At 43.3% G+C, this 11,998-nt stretch overlaps 1 protein-coding gene across 1 annotated transcript; it reads right to left on the reverse strand.

Moving 5' to 3' along the window:
* Nucleotides 1-333: 333 nt before the first annotated feature.
* Nucleotides 334-11,537, reverse strand: LOC131687698 (uncharacterized). The gene is made up of 5 exons (XM_058971793.1): nucleotides 10,409-11,537; nucleotides 9,228-10,193; nucleotides 2,877-3,257; nucleotides 1,411-1,748; nucleotides 334-927 (listed from the first exon to the last, which is right to left on the reverse strand). The coding sequence occupies exons 1-5, from the start codon at nucleotides 11,535-11,537 to the stop codon at nucleotides 334-336; spliced, it is 3,408 nt and encodes a 1,135-aa protein (XP_058827776.1).
* Nucleotides 11,538-11,998: the final 461 nt, after the last annotated feature.

An 11,998-nucleotide genomic window follows, 5' to 3' on the forward strand; every position in this document is an offset into this window, starting at 1 on the left:
CTTCTTCTCACTACTATTTATGCACTTATTACTCGGAAACAGTCGAAATATAGTAATTTTACTTAGCAAGAAAGCGAACTGTTTCCGTAATGTAAACAAAGCAGCATAAATCATGCTGCACAAGATTTATATACTGAAGGCGACACTGGTGGGAAATAAAATATATATGGCTGCCATGCTGTCTAAAAATTACACCAGGGTAGACACTGTGCTGTTTCTACACTGAACCAAACATAACCGGCCACCTTGAAAAACTATTTTTCAACTAAACTGCCTAAAACTACTTTGACTGCCTTTATCGTGATGGTTTACAATATTGTTTAATTTAATCAGTTAGTTTTCTGCTGCGTCTGACTTGATTTCTGCTCTAAGATTGAATTCATCAATCTCCTTGGCACATGGTAGCGGGCAAATTTTGGATACAGATCGCTTCAACGTGCCAGATGAAGTGCGTAAAGTTGCAACGCGAGTGACGCCGTCAAGTCCAGGATGAATTTCTACGATGCGGGCTAACGGCCAACGCGCCGGCGGGAGCGATTCGTCTTTGAGGATTACTACAGAGCCGATGTCCAGGTTGTACAAGTGGGGGTTGGTCTTATACTGCGACTGAAGCTGCTTCAAATACTCGTTCCTCCATCTATGCCAAAATCGCTGCGAGTAGGCTAGGATACGCTGATATTGGCTAAGGCGGTTATGCGGTACGTTTCTGATGTCTGGTTCTGGCAGCGGACGGATCATGTTCTTGACGAGGAAGTGCGCTGGAGTAAGAGCTGACAGATCGTTGGGGACATCTGATAACGGTGTGAGCGGGCGGGAATTCATACAACCTTCGATAGTTGTTAGTACGGTGGTAAGTTCCTCATACGAAAGTGATGAACAGCCCAGTTGGCGAACCAGATGCGTTTTGGCCACCTTAACTGCTACTTCCTACAGCCCACACAAGTTTGGAGAACGGGGAGGAATTAGATGCCATTGAATACCGTCCTCAGCAAGCTGCCTGCAGATTCTGTCTTGGTCGGGTCCAGACTGAAGCATAGTGTATAACTGATGTAACGCATTCTTGGCTCCGATGAAGTTGGTACCGTTATCAGAGTACATGTGGGACGGTTTGTTCCTTCGCCAGATGAAACGATTGAGGGCCATGAGAAAGGTGTACGTGGACAGATCGCCCACCAATTCTAAGTGTACTGCTTTCGTTGCGAGGCAAACGAACACAGCGACGTAACATTTCAGTGCTGCTGCTCTTCGGTGCGTAGGTTTCAAATAAAGAGGACCGCAATAATCAACACCGGTGTGGGTAAAAGCTTCATTTGCGGTAACTCTTCCAATTGGTAGTTGTCCTACGGGTTGTTGGATGGGACGGGGGTTGACTCTGTTGCACCTGAAACATTTACGGATGACACTTCGAACTGCTTTTCGTCCATTGAGCGGCCAGAATTCATCACGAACGACGGCTAGCGTCATGACAATGCCTCCATGAATTATTTTGCGATGGTGAAAGTTTATGAGCAGCTTGGTGAAAGGATGGAAACCAGGGATGACGATTTGATGCTTGACATCATAGGATTCGTCGGAAAGCCGTAGCCGGCCACCAACGCGAATTATTCCTTGTGTGTCCATGAACGGGTTGAGTAGACGAAGTTGGGATTTCGTGGACACACATACCTCCCGATGCAGCGATTTTAGTTCTTCGGGAAACGATTCTGCTTGCACCAATTTTACTAAACCGAATTTTGCTGCTTGTAGTTCTACCACGGAGAGTACTCGGTCAGTTATTCTGTTATTCTTACTGCGAGCGTTTTGAGCGAATCTAAGACAGTATCCGACGACATTCAGAAGACGTTGGTACGATGAAAATCTCAGGAACTAGGGATCGGGTGATTTCTGCTGGGCGACAAGAACGGTGACAGATTTCATTTCCATTTCTTCTGCAGGGGGTTGGATTTCAGATAACACTTGCTTCGGCCATTCCTGTTTCAGTTTTGATAACCAAATTGGTCCGCCTTTCCATTTTTCGCTTACTATCAATTGATCAGGTGATAGTCCGCGAGAAACCAAATCCGCACGGTTGTCAGCACCAACTACATGAAGCCAACTTGAACCGTGAGTATTTGACTGAATCTCCGAAACACGATTTGCGACGAATGTTTTCCAGGTTCGGGGAGGCGACTTGAGCCACTGCAGTACCACAGTTGAATCAGTCCAGAAAAAAACATGCGTCGAACTTCATGTCTAAAGCTGTTACAATCTTGGTATACAAACGGAAACTGATCAGTGCAGCACACAACTCCAATCGAGGGATGGTTAGTCGCTTTAACGGGCAACTTTGGGCTTTGAAGCCAACAGAATTACTTTGACTCTACCATCTGATGTTTCCGAACGCACATAAATGCAGGCTCCATAAGCTGCTTCTGATGCATCTGCAAAACAGTGTAATTCGCTATGGCAGATACTGGATACAAATGCATAGCGGTCGATGCGAAGTTTGCGTAGATCAGGTAGCTGCTTACAAAACTGGAACCATTGTTGTCGAAAGTCAGGGGTTACTTCGTCATCCTAATCCAGGGAAAGCAACCATAAATGCTGCAACAGTATTTTTGCTTGAACAATGACGGGAGCGATTAGACCCAAAGGGTCATACAGCTGAGCTATGATTGAAAGAACACTGCGTTTGGTTACGGGCTCATCCCTCAGGATTACGGAAACGTCGAAACGGAACATGTCGGATGCTGGTTCCCAACTGATACCAAGAGTCTTTATTGTCTCCTCGGGCTCAAACTTTCGGGCTGTTTGTGTCCCAAGAAGCTCTTGCGGGAGGTCAGCCAAAACCTCTAATGAATTGGAACTCCACTTTCGAAGACAAAAGCCGCCCTTACTTAACAGAACGTTCAGTTCATTACGAAGCTGGATTGCTTGCTCGACGGAGAATTCGCCGCAGATCAAATCGTCGACATACAAACATTTTTTCACTGCTTTGCAAGCATTGGGATACGGTGCGCCCTCATCATCTGCCAGCTGTTGCAATGCCCTTGTCGCCAAAAACGAGGATGGCGCGAGTCCGTAGGTAACGGTCGACAGTTCATAGGTGGTTACGGGTTGCGTGCTGTTGAATCTCCAGAAGATTCGTTGTAGACGACGGTCTTCGGGATGCATCGAAGCTTGGCGGTACATTTTTTCGATGTCTGCCACCAAGGCGATCGGAAATTTACGGAACCGCAGAATATTACTGAGCAGCTGATCTTGCACGACGGGTCCACCTAATAAGGCTTCCATAACAGTTTTTGCAACCGGCCGAGACGGTTGTGCCTCCAGGTGGAAGGTTTTGTTCTGGAGAGAGTGACGGAGTGCGAGACGCTGTATGCGTTTTTGTGGAAGAGAGAGAGAGACCAGTTTGTTAAGTGTGAGTCGACAATTGATACGTCGGAGGCGTGGTCAACGGCATCCTCGACAAGTGGTGTTTTGACAGCAAACCGCGGGTAGACGAATTTGCCTACCACGGTGGCAGAAATCGACAGTGATCGTCTCTGTACACACAGAAAAAATATTTTGTATTGGTGTCGTCGAGCAATTCTAATCGACGAGAGGGGAAGCGTCACAGGTAGACCCATTTGCTCTATTTGTCTACCGCAGAAGTGGTACGACGAATAAGGAAAACAAGTGGCACCGAAAAGTGCCGCATCGACAGTGGGATTTTCGCAGCAAGCCACAGGTAGGCCTATTTCTCTACTGAAGAAGCAACGCGACGAAGTAGGACAGCAAGTGTCACATTGTCAAACAACGGGCACCGAGTTTACAACGTAGCACATGAGGTGTGTTCTACCGGTATATCAGGTATATTTTTCATTCCTTTTTGTGATAGTTTTTCTTGCTAGGTCAAATGGATGAAGAGATGGGAGAACGAGTAACAGACCCTCCCCCTAAGCCTGTTGAAAATGTAAACCCGAGTAGAATTAAAATTTACCCAGAGTCGTCAACGGGACCATGGATTGTATTTATTAGGCGTAAAGTAAAGGCGCTAAATATCATTCAAATTTCGAAAGATTTGACTTCGCGATTCTCGGATGTAAAAGAGATCGTTAAAGTTAATAAAGATAAAATACGCATTGTCGTTGGTAGTCTCAAACAAGCCAATGCATTTGCTTCCTGCGAGCTTTTTACGCGTGAGTATAGAGCGTAAATTCCTTCAAAGGAAATTGAAATTGATGGGGTCATCACAGAATCGAGTTTGACTGTTGATGACATAATTAAGCATGGGGTTGGTCGTTTCAAAGACACCATACTTAAAGACGTAAAGATACTTGAATGCAAGCAATTGCATTCAGTATCACACGAAGGAGATAAAAAAGTTTATCGACTGTCTGACTCGTTTCGAGTGACTTTCGCTGGGTCTGCGCTGCCCAACTATGTCATTATCGATAAGATTCGTCTCCCTGTTCGCTTTTTTATCCCTCGTGTAATGAATTGCCTTAATTGTAAACAGCTTGGCCACACAGCCACTTACTGTTCCAATAAGGCACGGTGTGGCAAATGTGGGGGTTCTCATCAAGAGGATACATGCAATGAAAATTCAGAAAAATGTTTAATGTGCGGAGAAAACTCACATGAGCTCCCTGCATGCCCCATTTATAAAGTGCGCGAGGATAAAATTAAACGATCCTTGAAGGAGAGGTCTAAGTGCTCCTATGCAGAAATGTTGAAAAATGCTACCCCTAAACCCATCTTCTTAGAAAACACTTACACATCTCTATTTTCGGAACAGTCTGACTCCGACGAAGCGTGCGAAGGTACATCATTTGTTTTACCCGGAAATTCCAGAAAAAGAAAACAATCTTCTTTTCCCAAGCTGCCAAGCAAGGGCCTTAAAATTTCTCCACCAATAGATAAACTGCGCCCAAAACCGAAAAATTCCGATTCAAAACCGAAATCAATTCCACCCGGTTTTGGGAACGTACAATCCAAACAGAACACCATTACTGGAAATAATAAAATTTCGACTTCCTCTGAGCCTCAGCCGGGGGTAGGATTATTGAAATTTTCTGAAATTGTTGATTGGATTTTTAAAGCATTCAATATTTCTGAACCACTAAAGAGTATACTTTCAGCTTTCCTCCCAACAATTAGAACATTTTTAGAGCAGCTGATTGCTCAATGGCCCATCCTTGCAGCAATTATATCCTTCAATGGTTAATTCAACTCCTAAGGTGAAAGACTCCATGACTGTTTTACAGTGGAATTGCAGAAGTATCATACCAAAAATTGATTCTTTAAAAATTTTACTGCATAATTTAAAATGCGATGCTTTTGCTCTATGTGAAACATGGCTTACCTCAAACATTAATTTCAACTTAAATGATTTCAACATTATTCGCCTAGACCGAGACACCTCGTATGGAGGAGTGCTTCTAGGAATTAAAAAGTGCTATTCTTTCTATAGAATTACCATCCCCATGATTGCTGGCATTGAGGCTGTAGCAGTCCAAACGAATATTAAAGGCAAAGACATGTCTATCGCTTCTATATATATACCTCCCAAAGTTCAAATTGGACAACGTCAAATTTTTGAGGTAGTGGAATCCATGGCTGCTCCGCGACTGATACTGGGAGACTTCAACTCGCACGGAGTATTGTGGGGTTCCCTCTACAATGATAATCGATCCTCTTTGATATACAATGTTTGTGACGAATTTAATATGACAGTTTTAAATACTGGCGAAACAACACGCATCCCCAGACCTCCTGCACGTCCAAGTGCATTAGATCTATCTCTGTGCTCGACATCACTTCGGTTAGATTGCACGTGGAAGGTTGTACCTGATCCTCACGGTAGCGATCATTTGCCAATCGTTGTTTCAATTAACAGTGAATTAGGCCTTACGAATTCAATCAATGTTCCTTATGACTTAACACGAAATATTGATTGGAAAACATACGAAACATTAATTTCCACTTCTCTTGCTTCGACAGAAGAGCTACCCCCTACCGAAGAATATGAATTTCTAGCGGGTTTAATTATTGAAGCAGCAGAACAAGCCCAAACGAAATGCAATCCTGGAATGACAATAAATAGACGGCCCCCTAATCCTTGGTGGGACAAAGAGTGCTCTGAAGCATATGAAGCTAAACAAGTTGCCTACAAAGAAATTATGAAACAGAAAGGGGGTATACATGAGAACTTTGAAAATTATTTCATTTTGCAAAACAAATTTGACAGTCTCCGTCGTGCCAAAAAGTCTAGTTATTGGAGACGCTTCGTTGATGGCTTGTCAAGAGAAACATCAATGAGTACTCTTTGGAACACAGCCAGAAGAATGAGGAATCGTAACGTGACTAATGAAAGCGAAGATTTTTCGAATCGTTGGATATTTAATTTTGCCAAGAAAATTTGTCCAGATTCTGCTCCTGCGCAGAAAATCATTCGCGATGCTCCCACAAGTAACGATTTCATAGATTCGCCTTTGACAATGATGGAATTTTCAATTGCACTCCTCTCATGCAACAATAATGCTCCGGGACTAGACAGAATTAAATTCAACTTGGTGAAGAATCTGCCTGACCTAGCAAAAAGACGCTTGTTGAAATTATTCAACAAGTTTATTGAGCAGAATATTGTCCCGCGTGACTGGAGACAAGTGAGAGTTATCGCCATTCCAAAACCGGGAAAACCAGCCTCCGATCATAACTCGTATCGACCAATTGCAATGCTATCCTGCATCAGAAAATTGTTGGAAAAAATTATCCTACGACGTCTCGACAATTGGGTTGAGGCGAACGGCTTGCTCTCAGATACCCAGTTTGGTTTTCGGAGAGGAAAGGGAACGAATGATTGCCTGGCGCTACTTTCGTCAGAAATCCAACTCGCTTACGCAAAAAAGAACAAATGGCGTCTGTGTTCTTAGACATAAAAGGAGCATTCGACTCAGTCTCCATTGATGTTCTCTCGGAGAAGCTACATCAATGTGGTCTTTCACCGATATTAAATAATTATCTATACAATTTATTGTCAGAAAAGCACATGCATTTTTCATATGGCGATTTGGCGACACTCAAAATAAGTTACATGGGCCTCCCACAAGGCTCTTGTCTAAGCCCCCTTCTCTATAATTTTTACGTGAATGACATTGATAATTGTATTGTCAGCCCATGCACTCTAAGACAACTTGCAGATGATGGGGTGGTTTCTGCCACAGGACCAAAAGCTATAAATTTACAACAATCATTGCAAGATAGCTTGGATAATTTATCAATTTGGGCTTTAAAACTGGGCATCGATTTCTCTACGGAGAAAACAGAGTTGGTCGTTTTCTCAAGGAAACGTGATCCGGCTCAGCTTCAGCTTCAGTTGGTTGGTAGAACGATAGCCCAAGTCCTGACTTTTAAATACCTTGGAATTTGGTTCGATTCTAAAGGCACATGGGGAGGCCACATTAGATATCTAATAACGAAATGCCAACAAAGGATAAATTTTCTGCGAACAATAACTGGATCATGGTGGGGTTCTCATCCAAGTGACATGATAAGATTGTATCAAACAACAATACTTTCAGTAATGGAATATGGGTGCTTCTGTTTCCGTTCAGCTGCGAACACTCACATTATTAAACTGGAACGGATACAGTATCGTTGTTTACGAATTGCCTTAGGTTGCATGCAGTCGACCCATACGATGAGTCTTGAAGTACTAGCGGGAGTTCTTCCTTTAAAAGACCGATTCTGGGATCTCTCCTCTCGTTTACTTATTCGATGTGAGGTTATGAACCCACTGGTAATTGAAAATTTTGAAAGACTTGTTGAGCTTCAACCCCAAACCAGATTTATGACAGTGTATTTCAATCACATGTCACAAGAAATAACGCCTGCTAGGTATGTTCCCACATACGTCAATATACTAGATACTCCTGAATCCACTTTATTCTTCGACACGTCCATGCAAGCAGATATTCGTGGAATTCCGGATCATCTACGCTCGCGGGAGATCCCTAAAATATTCACAAGTAAATATCAACACATAGACTGCCTTAAAATGTTTTACACTGATGGGTCACGAATCAGTGAGGCTACTGGTTTCGGTATTTTCAACAATAATTTTTCAATTTCTCTCAAACTTGCAGAACCCGCCTCTGTTTATATAGCGGAACTAGCAGCAGTTCACTATAGTTTGCAAATAATTAATACTTTACCCCCGAACCATTACTTTATCCTCACTGATAGTCTCAGCACAATTGCAGCTCTACGCTCAAAGAGGATTGATAATCAAGATCCATTCTTTTTGGGGAAGATACGAGAATCTCTGAGTAACCTAACAAGAAAATGTTATAAATTTACCCTAGTGTGGCTCCCCGCCCATTGCTCTATTGCGGGAAATGAGAAAGCTGATAATTTAGCCAAGATTGGTGCACTAGATGGTGAAATATATTAAAGACCCATCGCTTACAATGAATTTTATAGCGCTTCTCGACAGAGGACACTTGCTAGTTGGCAAACATCTTGGGACAATGGAGATATGGAACGATGGCTACACTCAATTATCCCTAAAGTATCAACGAAGGCATGGTTCAAAGGATTGGATGTAAGTCGGGACTTCATCCGTGTGATGTCAAGACTCATGTCCAATCATTATACTTTAGATGCGCATCTCCTTCGTATTGGGCTCGCTGAGGGTAATCATTGTGCTTGTGGAGAGGGTTACCATGACATTGAGCATGTTGTTTGGTCCTGCACTGAATATCGTGAAGCCAGATCACAATTAGTAGATTCTTTACAAGTCCGAGGAAGACCAATTCATGTTCCTGTTAGAGACATCCTGGCGTATCGCGATCCTCTATACATGGAACTTATCTATCATTTTCTAAACACAGCGTCTGTCAAAATTTAATTAAATTCATCTCCTCATACTCTCATCCAAGGCTAATCATTCACCAATTAAAGTGTCCTAGAATATTCAGTTTTTAAATTTAGACAATAACAGAAAAAAAGTAAATAAATACAAAAAATACTAGATCATTATGAAATATAACAATGTAAGGAAAAAAGCAAACAATAAAGTGATTTCAGTGTTTGTTTTAGACAAATTACTAGTATAGTTAAAATTAGTCTTAAGGATTTTTGTAACGTGCTATGTAAAAAAAAGAAACTGGCGTAAAAAGCTTTTGCAAATGCCATGTCAAATAAACGTATGGAAAAAAATAAGGCTTCGTTCAGCGAATGTCCGGTGCTTGTTTTCGCCGAACCATCGAAAACGACGCGCACCTTTGTGGTTGAACTTGAAGTTTTTACAACGGGATGGTGAGGAAGGTAGCAGGCGTCCGGACCATCCAGACCGTCTTCGGGGACGGCTTTCATATGGCCCAATGCAATATACTCTGCCATGAACTCGTGGTATTGCTGCTTGAGGTCGTTGTCTTTCTCCAGGCTTTTCTCCAACCACTTGAATCGTCGTAGAGCGTTCACCTTCGAAGTTCCAAGCAGTTGCTGAAAATTAGGCTCCTTTGGTAGATGCACAATATAACGTCCTTCGGGATCACGTGAAGTACTTTCACTGAAAAGGTTCTCACACTGCTGTTCTGTGACAGGATAGTTGGACGTGCTGACTTCCTCTATGGCCCAAAAACGTTCTAGCAACTCATCGACAGGAGTAACTGTCGCCACATGACAAGCTACAGGGGGTTGACGGTTGTCTTCGTTGGTTACAAATTGCCCGGTGACTAGCCAACCGAACACAGTATCGACTAGCAGAGTATTATTGGCTAAACGGAATCGGCCTTCAAGCAGGAACGTGTAGAAGTGACCTGCTCCGATGATCATATATACCTTTCGAGACACGTTAAACTCGGGATCAGCGAACTGCAGATTTTCGGGAATTTCCCACTTAGGGGCGACGAATGAAGATGGTGGTGTATCACTGGTAACCTTCCGCAACACAAGAAAATCTAGCACTTCCTTAAAGCGGGATACTCTGGAGCGGACCTCAGCACGGACTTGATACTTCGAATTGGTAATAGTACCATCTACACCTGTGATGGAAACGTTGACTACTTTTCGAGGAAGGTGCAGTTGCTGACATAGGCGCTCACTGATGGCATTCGGTTGTGAGCCAGTATCCAACAGTGCTCGTGCAATATGCTCCTGACCATATGCATCGACTATCAATAAAACGACGGTCGACAAAATGACGCCTCCACTTCTCACTTTCACGGCTGCATTTGATGGGACGGGATCAGGGAAATAACAGCTGAGATTATCTGAGATATGCTGGGAGCGGGATTAAAACCGTTTGTACGATTGTCTGTAGAAGACTGATTCGCTGAGAATGGTCCGGGATGAATCATCGAATGATGACGCTTGTTACAGTGTTTACAATGGTATTTGGGCCGACAGGCACAAGCGAAATGATCGCTACGAAAACAGTTACTGCAAAGTCCTTTATCAGCTACGACCTTCAAGCGTCCTTTAACATCGAATCCATTGAATACAGAACAATCCAAAATTGAATGCTTCTCTTTCTCACAAGCAGGGCATAACGGTAACGGTTTTTGCAAAGCTTCGGTCATGGCATTTGAATTCACACGAGTTTGAAACGGCTTCTTGTTTCCGGAACTGTGGCTTGCAGATTTTTGATGGGCATGTTGCGGGCGGTTAATGAGAATAGTTTCCAGCACACGGGTCATTTTCTGGAGGAATTCTATCATCTTGGTGTATGTGGGTTGTTCATCTGACGAGACTGATTCTTCCCAAGCATGCAGTGAAGCATCGTCCAATTTGTCTTCCAGTAGCTCCATCAAAATACAACTGAAATGTTCGACGGGTTCACCTAGTTGCTGTAACACCTTTGTATGACGCTGGAAATCATCCACTATCTTGTGCAGAGCATCGACGGAATTGTTGGGGATTTTCGGGTATTTAAGCAGCGCACGAATATGCTTTTTCCGAAGAATAGACCTATTGGAGTAGCGTTTGACGAGTGTGTCCCAAGCTACGGAATAATTAGCAGAAGTGATTGTAATCGACTGGATCAAGTTTGCAGCTTCTCCCTTCAGTGCTGCACGAAGATAATGAAATTTCTGCACGCAGGAAATCTCTGTCGATGAATGTATCATGGAGACGAAAGTGTCGTGAAACGTCAGCCAATTGTTGAAATCTCCATCAAACTCTGGCAGCGTGATAGTCGGTAGTTTCACATTAGCCAAACCAGATGGGCCGGGATGGATTTCAGCAGTCGATGTTTGAGCAATCGGAACGGGAACGGGTTGTGGCATCTTCGACAGTAAACCAGCTTTGATATGAAAGTACTGCTCTTCTACGGCTGCTCTGCATTCCAAGTTAGCGGTCACAAACTTTTCACTATCGTCGAATTCTTCATACTCCGATTGTATCATCTCGAAGGTTTCGATCAGCTTGTCCAAACGTTCGAGACGAAGGGGGACTTCGTGTTGATGCTGAACAGGATCAAAATTTTCCAAAAACTCGTTCATCCTCTTCAATGCTTCCACGATATTTCTCCGCTTCAACTCCTTTGCCTTCATTTTCCGCTCACTAGGCATTTTGCTGCTTGCATCTCGGGAACAAATACACGTGCGACTGGAATCAAAAAGACCCAGGAAGTACCGCAAAAAAGGTTTAACGTTATTGGAATGGTACTCACCTGGTACCTCTTCCAAAAGAGGCCTTGTATTTTTATATATATATATATATCAGCAGCAAAGGATCAGCGATTGAAATTATCGTCTAAGCAACAGCAGCAATGATGTTCAGCCAGGGGTTGATAACTTGATTTGAGGTTATGTCAACTCAATCTGCCTTTCGATGAATGTGTGACGGGACGGGTGGTGCGGAAATCCTGGTCACGGCACCAAAATGTTGGGGTAGGATTTCTGTTTGGGACGGGATTACCTTCTTATTTCGCAGATCTCGTTTTCGGGAACAGCGAATCATCGGCGGGACGGGAGCACTCAACTTTCTTCCGCCTTTAGCAGCCTATTTATTTCAGGAACAGCGGATCATT

Source organism: Topomyia yanbarensis, chromosome 3, assembly GCF_030247195.1.
Source record: "Topomyia yanbarensis strain Yona2022 chromosome 3, ASM3024719v1, whole genome shotgun sequence".
NCBI classification, from domain to species: Eukaryota; Metazoa; Arthropoda; class Insecta; order Diptera; family Culicidae; genus Topomyia; species Topomyia yanbarensis.